This window comes from Pelobates fuscus, chromosome 1, assembly GCF_036172605.1.
Source record: "Pelobates fuscus isolate aPelFus1 chromosome 1, aPelFus1.pri, whole genome shotgun sequence".
Taxonomy (NCBI): domain Eukaryota; kingdom Metazoa; phylum Chordata; class Amphibia; order Anura; family Pelobatidae; genus Pelobates; species Pelobates fuscus.
This window is the reverse complement of record NC_086317.1, coordinates 20678760-20692700: the sequence shown is the minus strand read 5'-3', so window position 1 is coordinate 20692700 and position 13941 is coordinate 20678760. Positions and strand designations below refer to the sequence as shown.

The window sequence follows — 13941 nt, the reverse complement described above, 5'->3', positions numbered from 1 at the left end:
CTTACGCATCTGTTCGAATCAGGCAAAGCCTTCCGCACGGTCAACGTTTTCCGCTCGGCCATCTCGGCCGGACACGACCAGGTGGACGGCCTCCCACTGGGTCAGAACCCTCTGGTTTGTCGTTTGCTTAAGGGAGTTCGTTTCTCACGGCCCCCCACATCCAGATACGGGTCCTTCTGGGACGTCACCTGTGTGTTCAAGCTCTTAGATGGCTGGCCCACTAACGTAGATCTCTCTCTTAAGCAACTGTCAGCAAAACTACTGATGCTGTTTTGCCTTCTATCCTGCAAAAGGGTATCAGACGTGAGAGCCTTGGACTGGCGAGCACGTTCATTCACCCCGGAGGGGGTGTCATTCGATATTTCACGAAGAACGAAGTCGGCCACCAAACAGGTCTGCTATCCACGGATACCGGGTTTACCTAACTTATGCCCAATAGCGTGCCTAAAAGAATACGAATCTCGCACCTCTGCACTGCGCCCGTCCAATGACGGGCCCCTGTTCATCTCCCTGAAAAAACCCCATCTGCCGGTATCCACACCGACGCTGGCACGATGGATTAAATGGATACTAGCTACGGCCGGAATAGACGTCTCTGTTTTCTCATCTCACTCGGTTAGAGGCGCCATGGCCTCTAAAGCTTCGGCGGCCGGTTGCCGCTTGGAAGACATTCTGAAGGCCGCAGATTGGTCTACGGAATCCACATTCAGGAATTTTTACTTTAGACCGATACAACATTTTTCAGATAAAGTCATTGCTCAGCTTTAAACAAGCATAATAGGAGCCTCCGTGTCTTTAATAAAATTCCTAGATTTTACTAGTAGCATGACGTAAAGTCATGATTTTATTAATGACACGGAGGCGAGTATTATTCCCTCCCTCCCTCCCTGGGTTGGAGTTGGTGATATGTTCTCCTGCTACACCCTGTCTTTAGTTTACATTAACTTTTAATCGATCATGATTATCACACACTTTATGTTATGTCTAGTTAATATGACATTTATTCCTTTTCAGTAGTCTAGATTACTATATATAATGGATATATTACACCCAGTTGCAAGTTGGGATTTTACCATATTTCTCCTCTCCTTTTTAGCATGATTCCAAATACTTATGGAACTTAAAGGAGCTTCACAGTTGACTCCGCATTCCCAGGAAGATATGTTCAGCTTCCCGAGTTTACAGTTCGAATGCAAGTTCTGGTTCGGTTTACGGGTCTTCGGATCACGACGAAAGAGGAAGAGGAAGAGAGTGCTACACCTTATATACTGAAAGGGGGAGGTTCCCTATGTAGCACTGTGGATTATGTTGAATATGTATATATGTTAATGATATATTTTTTCTCTTTTCACTCATTTCTCTCTTCGCTGCTGAGGGAAAATAAAAGAAAGAGAAGCATAATACTCGCCTCCGTGTCATTAATAAAATCATGACTTTACGTCATGCTACTAGTAAAATCTAGGAATTTTAATGCATAACATGAATTCAAACTGATTTTAAAATTTAGGCCTCAATTTAATATTGTTGGGTAGGCTTTTCAAATGATTCACAATATTAAAATGTAAAAAACGATATCATATATATATATATATATAAATCAACATGTAAAACAAAGTATAAAATTATTAAACTACAAAATTATCATTTTTTTAAAATCTGAAATCAATCGATAAGCTTATGGAAAAATATTAAATTGAGGCCTCAGTGCTAAAATGGGTGGAGTCTGCATGTGCAGCGTTTCGCTGTGAAACGCAACACATCTAGTATGTTTAACACCTTGGCTACTGGCGATGTAACTCCATTTCCAAGCCAGCTAATGTCATTCCTGTAAAAAAAAAAAAAAAAAGCCTGTTTTTGCACAGTGTACCATTCATTGGCTAACAGTGGACACACTGTAGTGGTTATGTTGTTTGGAGTAACCCTTTGAATAAGGATTTACCAATTTTATTGAACTAACAGGACCTTATAAATGACAACATATCATATCTTTCTCTTTTTAAGTGTATTGCTTTCACTTCCAAACACACACTGCTTTTTGTTCAATTGGCCAATGAAAGCCTTGTGAAATGAAACATATTTCGGATACTAGTGGCTGGAACTTGATACTTGATACAGTACTAACGACAGAAAGGAGAAGCTCTCCTAATGACGTGCCTCAGGGGGAACTGTAGAAAATCAGTTTTCAGGTATTTAATTGTCCGTGAGCAGTGGGTAAAGTACATTACAGAAAGTAATGGCTGTGCGTGAAGAAGACTATACATAATCATTTCAAGGATTACCAAGCCATGATTCCTAAAGGTTATTGCATTTAGAGAAGAAGCAGGGAAAAGAAAAGATTACATTTCATCGAGTTAGTGAAATTGTGTCTGCTCAATTTTACTCGATGCTATAAAAAGGTCAACAACATTTATATGAAGCAGAAAAAAGTAATCACAAAACCAAGCAGCATAGAACAGTCACTGACTGAAGGAAAACGCAGTATCCCTGCAAGACATTCCCAGGATATAGAGATTTTAGGAAAGAAAATAGCTGGGAAAATGTTGGTGAATAACATTGTTCTATGAGGATGTAAATGGCAAAGGGGTGTCCTGAGAGAAAGAGGTTTAAAGTGGTTTCATTTTTTTTATTACGAATGTTTTCATATTGCTTTTTATTTTGCGAAAGTGGCGCGACTGCATATATAAATTATATAAGTGGTTCTTACACCCAGGGTTGGGACTGAAATGTGGGTCTATGTGTTATATCTCTTTGGTATTTGATCGCGTCTCTACAATGGTGGAGACGAGACAATCCTTGTCAGAAGATCCCAGGAAAACAAATTAATAGGCTACAGTAACTGCACGGCACCCCCAAGCTAACTGAGACCTCAATGACATGATAAAGAGTCTAACAGAGATGTTTTGCTAAAGTAAATGTATTATTAACGGGACACTAAAGTAACACAGACCACTTCAGCTCAATGAAGGGGTCTGGGTGCCAGGTCCCCCAGGTTTTAACCCTTCAGATGCAAACATAGCAGTTACAGAGAAACCTCTGTTTACATTACAGGGTTAATCCAGCCTCTAGTGGCTGTCTTCCTGACAGCCGCTAGAGGTGCTTCTGCGATGCTGGATGCGAAAATCGCATTCAGCGTGCAGAACGTCCATAGGAAAGCATTGAGAAATGCTTTCATATGGACTGTTTGAATGCGCGTGCGGCTCTTGCCGCGCATGCGCATTCCGCTCCACTCGGGAGCTGACATCGGCGGAGAGGTCACCAGCAGTGAGGGAGCCCAGCGCTGGATTAAAGTAAGTAGCTGAAGGGGTTTTAACCCCTTAGGTCCCCCCACCCTCAGGGTCCTCCTCCCGCTGGGCTTAAGGGTTATATAGTGTCAGGAAAACGAGTTTTTTTTCCCTACACTATAGTGATCCTTTAATTATAATATACTGCTAGAATGGGTCACGGAGTTAATTTTGCAATTGAAGAATGTGTTCCCAAACTAGTGTAATGTATATTATTTGGGCCCCTTCTAAAACAAGCTAACAGTCACTGATGTATAAAGTAGCAAGAAGATTACTAATTTATAATGTTACTGGATTAGTAACGGTCTAGGATACAAGAGTAAAAGAACAGAAATACTTTTAAACTGTCGGTTATAAATAAAGTTTTAAGTTATAAGTCCCCTTTACTGCCTCTCTCCAAAGATTGGAAGAACTGATGCCCTGTGGAGTATTACAGTCACATACGGTATCTCTGACTTACTCCTTAGGAGGGAGAGGTAGCGAGTGGTTGGGTGTTGGTGCCATAACGTGAACAGAAGGGCCCAAGGGAGCACGATGAGCAGTGTGGTGAGCAGGTTTCGCCTCCTGAGCATAATGCTGTAATAATCTGTGAAAGTTCATCTCCTTACCTGGGGAGGAAACAGAGTTTACAAAACGTATCAATATTATGCACATGGCTTACTGGTCATTGTTTTAAAAGGACATTGCACAGCCATTTCATGTGAATTAATTTATTCAATCATATTTCGGCCAGTTTAACACTGAATAATAGTCCCGGGACACCCACTGCCAGAGGTGTAGCTAAGGCAGAGATTACACACTTCCTTATAGCCATACCGATTAATACCAGCAATGGGAGCTGTGATAGGTGGAATGTGCTCAGCTGATACTCTCAGCCAATCACAGCTGCCCATTGCTGCTCAGGTTATTGCTCATTGCTGCTCAGGTTATTGCTCATTGCTGCTTTTTACCATTAGCCTAGCAGCACAGAGGGGATTGGCTGCTGGGACTTGCGTTTAATAAACCCCATTAAAATTGGTTTAACAATAAATGGAATGACCGCTCCAGCGGACTCCAGACACTATAACCACTTCAATAAGATATAACAGCTACAGTGTCCCTTTAAAGTGACATTTTGGTCAGCAAGCAATCAAGAACCAAAAGTAGGATATAAAGAGGGACACATTTCCCAAAACACAACGTTCTGCTGTTACTGCTGCACCTTTGATTTTGTTCCTTACCTCTGCTTTACAGAAAGATCATACAATTATAGTAACGTAGACAAGAAAAGATAAGTGGTGAAATAACCTTTATTTCCAATGAACTAAAAAGATATACAAAATAATTGTATGTCAAAAGACATCATTACATGTAGTCCCTCAATATAAATGATGATAGCAAAGTTGGAGTCTGCAATGCAGGGAATCTTATGCTATCTTTACTCAGAATATAATTATATATAATATATATAATATATATAAAAATAATATTCAGCTGGAGATGTGCTGAATTAGCTATACAATGTAGCTAGCAATAAAATGCCTATGTTGCAAAATACAAAGTAACCACTAGATGGCGTAAAGTGCGTAAGTAAGTACTATAACTAGATAGTCAAACAATGTAACTAATAGGGGGCTCTGGGATCGAGAACAAACTGTAAATTTCCCTACAATCTGGTATTGGTGGTAAGAATGCTACACCTGTAGCTGCATAAGCGTGAAAACTGTCAGCCAAACAAATGACTACATTTATCGAAATGATGTATTATCACCTCATCCATGCAATTCATTCTTTCTTACAATCATTTGTTTTAGTTATAACAAGGTAAGAGCTACCGGCTCACAGCTTATTCCATATAATATTTAAAAATCGAAGCAGTGGGGAGCTATGCTCCCTGCCACTTCCAAAATCCCCCCCCCCCCCCCCGACTCCCTCTCCCTTGGCCCATTATATCAATATGACCCCCATGTTAGTATAAGGGAGGTAAATCTGTCAGTCTAAGATTTACCTGTCAGAGCACTCTGATTGGTTGACTTAGCCTACCAATCAGAGCGTTCTGACTCAAACAGCACGGCATTTATAAGGCTTACGAGTTCAGTCTGCGGCGGATCCCACGTAGGGGAAGAGGGATTGTCTTTTCGTCTAGATTTTTTTTGTACAATGTGGTATTTTTTTTGCAAACGGGTCCTTTTTTATTTAAATAGCTGCTTGCAACATGACTTTATTACATTTTTGGGGGCTGAAGAAAAGAAGATGAAAGAAAAAGAAGACATCTAATGATAAATGTAAATGATTTATTTTACAGATAATTCGTTTATTACACACACACACTATTATTAGCATGAAAACAGTAGAGACATTTGACTTTGATCAAACCAAAAATTGTTCAAATCACAAAAAAAAAACTAATAAATAAAAACAATAAGTAATTGGCCATGTAGAATGATAGCTGTTTACACAGCCAAAACCCATAACTCTATAAGTATATCATTTAATTGGATCCTTTCTAATACATCACGTAGCTACATCCGTTTTCCTATGGTCTACATTTGTCAGTCAGTACAGAAAAACAAGACTTCATTAACCGCAACACAGGATATTCGATAGATGATTATTATTATTTTATTATTTATATAGCGCCATCAGATTCCGTAGCACTGTACAATGGGATGATGACCATTGTACAAATTTAAAAGGTAGTTTTGGTAACTTAGCTTACTCCCTGGCAATGGGGTTTCTCTTCATCACCCTTCCTTTACCCACTGGGTCACACTCACTAACTAAAAATGTAGTCACAATCCAAACGCCTTTCATCCATTTCACAATGCCCCTTAGTATTTATTTCTGGTCGGAATGAGAGACATGCTATACATTGTTGGATGTCTGTACTATATATTTATAATTTGGCCAGATGTTATGAAGTCTTGAATTCTATACAATAATTGTGAACATTACTTCCGAAACATAAAAATGTTATCTACAAAAAGTAGAGTAAAACTTCCTTTTAGTGAGGACGCACCCACGTTACGTGATTGGCGAATGTAATAGAAGAGTATAATTGTATTTCTACAGTAGGATAATTAATAAGTGTGCCTGCTCCGATATTAATAGTATTTTAATATGGAAGCACATCAGTCACTTACTGTACCGCATTGACCTCATCATTTTCATTTGTAGAAAGTAATGAAGTTATTAATAACTGTTTCTGCAGCAGGTTTGAAATATGGATCATTTTTTTCGAACAGAAAGCCAACGAGCTGAGGCTCTGCAAATTATTCATTTCAATGGACAAGAATGGCACCATTTTAATTCTCATTATGCCCAGCGATTGTCACTCGGACAGCCACTAGAGGGACTTCCTGATTCCGTTCCTGCAAAGATTGCAGTAGCGGCATTTAGTGTCTTCAGGTTCAGCATGAAAACACTGCATGCCCTCCTTTAACTTAATTCACACCAATTAATCAGAATGTTCTCACTTGCAACCTAAGTGTGAAACTGCAAGGGAAGTAATTAATGAATGTTCCTCTGGGTGGCTGACATTTAGTATAGCCGAATGCCGTCCAGGGGGAGCATTCATGTCCCTAAAGGAGATGCTTTCCTTGCAGGATTTCACACATGAACCTTGCGAGCGGAGACCGTTTGAGGGAGGTACCACTGTGAGGGACCCTGAGATTGGTGTGGGCACTGCTGGGGCACTGGTGAGTTGGGCTGGCTTTTCGGTGCCTGCAGGGACAAAAAAAATCATCTATTTTCCCGTAGGCAGGCTTTCGGTGCCTGGGAGACAAAGGGATGGCTCCTGGGAAGAAGACTCCCTGGTGGCGGGCGTGTGAAACCCTATACCTTTAGTGCCGGGAGTTGGGGACAAAGGGAACAGAGTCCTTTCCCGCACTGGGGACCCAGGGAGGGGACACTGGATGTTGGTATGATACACCCCTTGCATGGGTTATGTATAAAAGCCATGTGTGGTTGTTGGATAAAGTGGTTGTTGTACCTCCAGGACTGTGTGTCATCCAGTTACTGGGGGAAGATGGATCTCTTTGTATTTTAAATGGTTCCTGATCGGCTGAAGGAAGGAAATCAGCGGAGATAACCGGTGGGGTTACCCATGGTCAGCTGCTGACCCTTCTCAGTATTCTCTTGCTCCCAGTTGTTTGCTACCCGGGGTCTGCAACAACTGGTAAGCGGTGGGATCACACTTCCCAGCCTTACGGGACCAGAATCAGTGAGCCGAACAGACCCATTGACTATACGAAAAATGGTAAACATTACAAGATTTGTTGGAAGCCAGAGGGCGCCCGGCGGCCCCAACGCCCCACTACCTCTCACAGCTACTGACCCCCCCTGCACCTGGCAGCCCTGACCTACCCTCCACACAGAAACCCACCAGCCCCGGGGCCAAACCTGAGGGTACCATCAAAGGCAGGCTCAAGGTGCCACCGCTGCCAACAACTCAGCCATTTCAAAAGAGAGTGTCCCCCGCTCAGAGATCAACCACGGTGGATTCGCCCAGTGGTCGCTCCAGCCCCGAGCGCCACAGCCCATTGTTACCAGGCTGCCTCCAAGTACCCACCAACCACCACCGAAGACGCCTGGTTCATCATCCACGAGGTGGACCCCCTCCAAGCTGCCACCGACAATCGAGCTTACCACAGGCAGCTGGCCCAGCTGAATGGAGAGACCGTCCAGGGGCTACGAGACTCTAGTACAAATCCGGCTTGTTGCAGAGGTGGAAAAGAACGGCGAGACGGTAGCCATCTATGTAGCAGGGGGAAACATCTACCACCTACCTACGACCCACGTCAACCTCAACTGGGGCACCGGAGACAAGAAAGTGGAAGTCGAGCTCATGGATAAGCTATCCGCAGAATGTGGAGACCTACCCGGTGATGACCCGGCAGCAAGCCCGCACCACCCGGCACGTCTCACACTCTGAGGCTCAGGTAGGCACACGTACCCATCCCCAGGTCCCAGCCCCCCGCAGTCGCCCCTCCAAGCATGCCTTCCGGGCTAGTCCCTCTAACCCCTAACCCCATAGTCGCCCTGACAAGCAGGCCCCCCATGCTAGTTCTCCTACCCCTGTGCCCCGTGGTTCCCCCTTGCCCCAGTCCCTGTGTCCTGGGATACTCGTGCTGAGTTTGGGAGGGAGGTAGTATCTGACCCTATAGACGTATAGGGATAGGTCTGCCTGGACAGCTGGGGCAGGACGGTGAATGGTTTATCTGGGAGAGGGGCTTGCTATTCCACATAGCAGAGAAAGGGAACTCAGGGACAGCTCCTACTATTACCAAACAGTTGGTGGCACACAGAAAATATCGACACAAGCTGTTGAAGATAGCTCACGATTTCCCCCTGACAGGGCATTTGGGAAGGGGCCATACTGAGCATCGGCTCACCCAAAACTTCTTCTGGCCAGGTATCTTGAAGCATCTGAGGCAGTATTTTCAGGCCTGTGATGTCTGCCAGAGAGTGGAAAAGCGGGGCGATCATCGAAGACCCCTTCGGCAGAGTAGCTGTTGATATCATAGGTCCCCTGGCTAAGCCTCTGGAAAGAAGTATATTCTGACCATTGTGGACTACATGACTCGGTAACCTGAGGCAGTCGCCCTGAGCAACATTTAGGCTGAGACTGTGGCCGAAGCCCTGATGTTCCTCTGGGTGGGATTTCCCCGGGAGATCCTCTCGGATCAGGGCTCCCAGTTTACTGCCAAGATGACTAACCAGCTGTGGAGGTTATGCAGCATTAGATCGATCTTAAGCTCCCCATATCACTCCCAGACGAATGGCTTGTGCGAGCACTTCAATGGCACGCTGAAGCAAATGCTCCATACCTTTGCAGCCATTCACAAAGACTGGGAGAGATTCTCTCCTGTTCGCATATCAGGAGGTGCCCCAGGAATCTACAGGATTCTCCCCGTTTGAACTAATGTTCGGATGGACGTTTAGGGGGCCCCTAGATCTTGTCTTTAAGCACTGGGAAGAGGGGGAGCAGGAAGGGACCCCCATCATTCCATACGTGCTGGAGTTTAGGAATCAGCTGGAGGAACTCACTCACCTGGTGCGTGGGAACCTCCAGGCAGCCCAGAGGCACCAGCGCACGTGGTATGATCAGGGAGCTAGGAGCCGTAGCTTTCAAGTCGGTCAAAAGGTTTTGGTTCTAAAAAAAAAACCTGTCCAGCAGGACAGGCTGCTTGGCAGGGCTCATACCAGGTAGTAGAACAGAAATATGACACTACCTATGTAGACGCCTGTAGACGCCTGTTTTTAACATGCTGAAGTCCTAGGGGAACGTGTCCTGTAAAATCGCTGTATGGTGTTACCCACCATGCTGCAGCTGAGTTTCAGGGTCTTGGCAATCTTCTTACAGCCTAGGCCAGGGTTTCCCAATGATTTTTTCCCTTGGAACCCTTTGACATGGTATAGCAAAACTTTGGAGCCCCAGCAAAAAAATGTGTGCAGTAGAGTAGTAGCGCAGCGTAGTGCAAACCTTTCAATGAGCGGAGTGTAATGTTCTCTTTTGCTGGCAATTTTTTTTATATCTGGTTTAATTGTTGACAATTGTATTCGCATGTCTGCAGTTGCGTCAAGTCGATTTTGATACTTTGTTTTTGTTGCCGAGTAAAGCGAGAATCCAGTTTCACATAAGTCCGCTTGGACAATTCTGGGTATTCCTCGCGTAAATCACCCCAGAAAGTAATAAGAGAAACGTCTTTAAATATTTGGCTTAGGGGCGTGGCTTGCCGGTGAATGGAGTAGGTCGCACACTTACGGAGCTCCGCGACCTCGACCCACAAAGCCCCTAATAAATGCCTTCGAGCATACTTAAAATGGGGAAAACAAGACGCCAAGGCACCCCAGGACCGTCGGGCAACAGCCCGCCAAGGAAGCTCGCCGGAACGATGGACGACTTTCTCTCCACCCCGGACGGCTCCCGCGCCACGAGGCCCGCAGACAAAATGGCGGCCGCATCACCCGGAGCTGAAAGCGGAGCCGATCCGGAGCTGGGCTCAGCTAGGGGAGATGCACTGTCGAATATCACCGCCGAACTAGCGGCAATCTCGGCTAATATGCTCTCCAAGAAAGATAAAACCACCATGGTGGCGGAGCTGAGGGCTGCAATCCGAGAAGAGATTATGGAGGTACGCAGGGACCTCACAGCCCTTGAAGAACGGGTCACAGAGCTAGAGACTGAGAACTTGCAGGCCATTCAGCACTCCCAATCAGCCGACTATGCCACGGCCAGGCAGGGCTCTGTGCTACTCGAACTTCGCAGGCAGGTGGAGGATTTAGACAACAGGGGGCGACGAAATAACATTAGAGTCAGAGGCCTGCCTGAAGCCGACCATGAGGACCTGGGTGACATTCTCACGCAGCTATTTTCCCACATCTTGGGTGAGGCAGCCTCCGATAACTACCAGATAGAGCGCGCCCACAGGGCCCTCCGTCCCCCTAGGAGAGATGGCCTCCCACGTGATGTGATATGCTGCCTTCTATCTTTTCAACTTAAGGAGGCCATCATGAGAGCGGCTCGCCCACAATCCATCATCTTTCGTGAAGCCGAAATATCGCTATATCAGGACCTGTCCTCCCTCACACTGGATGCACGGAGGGCTCTGCGGCCGCTCACTCACATCCTCCAGGAGAAGCGCATACCCTACAAATGGGGCTTCCCCTTCAGCCTCCAGGCCAAAAAAGGTAACACGTGGAGCTCCCTGAGGTGGCCCAACGACATCCCAAGCTTCCTGAGAGCCTTAGACCTACCTCCGGTCGCCATCCGCAACTGGATCCTGGATCAACCTCCACAGCGTCCGAACCAGCCCGAGGTACCCGAACCACTACGCAACCAAGCCAGAAGAGGCGCACAACCCACACGTTGGGGAGGCCCCAACAGTTCCGAAGAATAGCCGAATGATCTCCAACCCTGACCCAGGTGCCCACCAATCCTCCTGGACTGTCATCGCTGACGGATGGGCTCCACGGGCATCGACGAGAGCAGCTAAGTACCCACTTTTGTAACCACACGGGGACAGTCACCACACTATCTGGGAGGGCACCAGGTTTCTTTTCTGGGGACACCCTGGGTAAATGGGGCGGTAGGTGCACTCCACGAAGCACCGGTTGATTTTTAATTTCTATTTTTGATTTGGATTTTGGGAGGGGTACGGGAGTGACAGGGATGGCTTGGGACAGTTACTTATTTGCGGCCCATAGGCCCAAGAGGCCGTAGCGTGACACTCACATCGCCGGCGCATGGGGACTTCACCGCCAGTACAAGGCCAGCACGCCTTACTGCGCCGCAGTGCCAATACGAACTCGCCCGAGGCCCATACATTGCCAAGGGGACATCACGAACACAACAGGGCTACCTATAACCTTAAGTGCCTTTGGGTGGGATTGGGAATTGGGGTGCTTGAGGGAGGTATTGGCTTGAAATGTCATGTTATGTACCATTATGCACTGCCACGCGCCATCTTTTTGGGGGCATAACGCCCCACATATCGATCCTGAATTGTTATTGCAACTGGGTTGTGGATGAACCTATGTTCCGCGGGACACTCCGCCGGTTGGGGCTAGTCTCTTGCCCGACTGCCGCGAGGCTGCGGCCGCGGATCCGCCCCCCCCTGGCTTGATGTTTAAGGCCGGGCCTAAATACGCGCCACATGGAGGCCTCGTGTGAGAGGTGTATGTGGCTGGGGGTGCGGACCCGGGGCCGCCTGCCGGAGGTGGTACTGGGCTCTCAAATGTTGTACATGTGGCATACTGACTAGGCGACCCTCTGGACCGTGCTCCTACGCCCAGTTTACTGCTGGCCGTGGTGTCGGCCCGGGGCCGCCTACTCACTAGTTGAACCACAATACGGGGGAGGTGCAAGGCCCTTCTGACTGCATTAACTGACCTCACCACAGGTGCTCCCCGAGACCCTTCACTCCCCTGCCTACTGGCGCTGCCATTACCTAGCCCACCACCCGAGCGCCACACCAGGCCACCCCACGCTGAGCCCCCCGCCAGGCGCACACTCCACGACGATTGCCTCGGTAATAGGCGACACGTGATGGCTCAGGTAGTGGGGCATGCCCCTGGCGAACCTTTGAGGTGGTCCCTGTGGCGCCTGTTCCACTCCCACAAAGCACAAAGCCATACTCCGGTTCGCTATGAGGGTACCTCTCCCGAGGCCATTGCTGCGCACCTATGTTGTCTTTGCTCAAGCCCTTATGTATTTGTATTCATATACCCAAATGGGGTTCAATGGCATACCCGCCCTCATGTAAACACCGAGAGGCTACTAGTGATAGGTTCATACTGTGCACCTATTGGACCCGGCGGTGATGCCCTCTCGGGCACCCTCGCCCATGCAGAGCTGGCACCACCCAGGCGACCTCCCCCTCCCTGTAGGCTTACACCTCCGCTCCTGGGGTCATTGACCCCCACCCCCTACCTTGGCCCAGACACTTCTGGGGACACTCCCGCCCCCTACAAGAGACCTGGACTGGACGGGGACCCCCCTGACACCCTTCTCCGTGTGACGTTAGCGAACAGCTTGACAGGGACGAAGCTACCCAGAGAGTCATCTAACTGACACCCCAGGGGACTCCTCCCCGACCATCCTGACTACCCCCAACACACTAACCCATTCTCACGAACTTAGGTAGACGTATCGGACGCCTCATGACGTGGGTCGAGGGAAAGCGGACACCGGACTTCCGAAGTACTGTACTCGCCAGACTTCCTGGACCCTCTGCAACTGACCCACCTGTATATTAGGTCATTCCCGCACGACCTAGGGCCACAGTTGTCTAATTTACTTGAGCCCCCAACGGGCTTTCACCCTCAGACAGACACATTATCCATACCACCCCCCCTTTTTTCCCTTTCCCCTCCTCCCCCCCCGCTCTCTCCCTCCCCCTCCCCTACCATCCCCTTCCCTCCCTCCCCCCTGCTCCCGACCCCCAGGGGCGCGCGGACCCGGCCCCTACCACTCCCCGTGCCGCTAAGCAGCCATGGCGACCTGTTTCCACCCCGCGCCCTTACTCCTAAGAACACACAATGTACGCGGTCTAAATTCTCCCGAAAAAAGGCGACACCTGCTTAGGACCCTGTGGTCCCAAAAGACCTCGATTGCATTTATTCAGGAAACTCATTTTAAAGGGAAAGACGCTCCACAGATAAGGGACAAGAGATTCCCCCTGGGTTTTTACGCCAACAATCCTGAGGCTAAACGGACGGGGGTTGCCATCATCTTCGCACACACTATCCCATTTACTAGCTCTGCCTCACAGGCGGACCCCATGGGCAGGTATCTATTCGTGAAAGGCACTATCGCAGGCCACAAGTACACTTTTGCCACAATATATTGCCCCAATAAGGGACAACACCGATTCCTCGCGAGAACCCTCACACTGTTGGAGAGGTTTCGAGAGGGAACCCTAGTCATGGCCGGAGATCTCAACATCCCACTGGAGCCCCGGTTGGACTCCTCCGCGGGCACCAGCGCTATCCCCCCACACTGTATACGGAAGGCCAAACAGGCCCTGATCAGGTCAGGTCTAGTCGACTGCTGGAGGGTGGCGCATCCCGAAGCCAAGGACTACACATGCTACTCCGCGGTACACAACAGATACAGTAGGATAGACTATATTTTCCTGGCCCAAGAGTACCTCCCCTTCCTGATCTCCTTTACTATAGG

At 47.8% G+C, this 13941-nt stretch overlaps 1 protein-coding gene across 1 annotated transcript in view; it reads right to left on the bottom strand.

Moving 5' to 3' along the window:
- Positions 1-13941, bottom strand: part of LOC134601972 (galactosylgalactosylxylosylprotein 3-beta-glucuronosyltransferase 1-like) — a 157052-nt gene that overhangs the window by 29228 nt on the left and 113883 nt on the right. Inside the window, exon 2 of the mRNA XM_063446480.1 lies at positions 3742-3889. Coding sequence (XP_063302550.1) covers positions 3742-3853 — 112 coding nt within the window. The 5' untranslated portion in view covers positions 3854-3889. The remainder of the gene's footprint in view (positions 1-3741; positions 3890-13941) is intronic.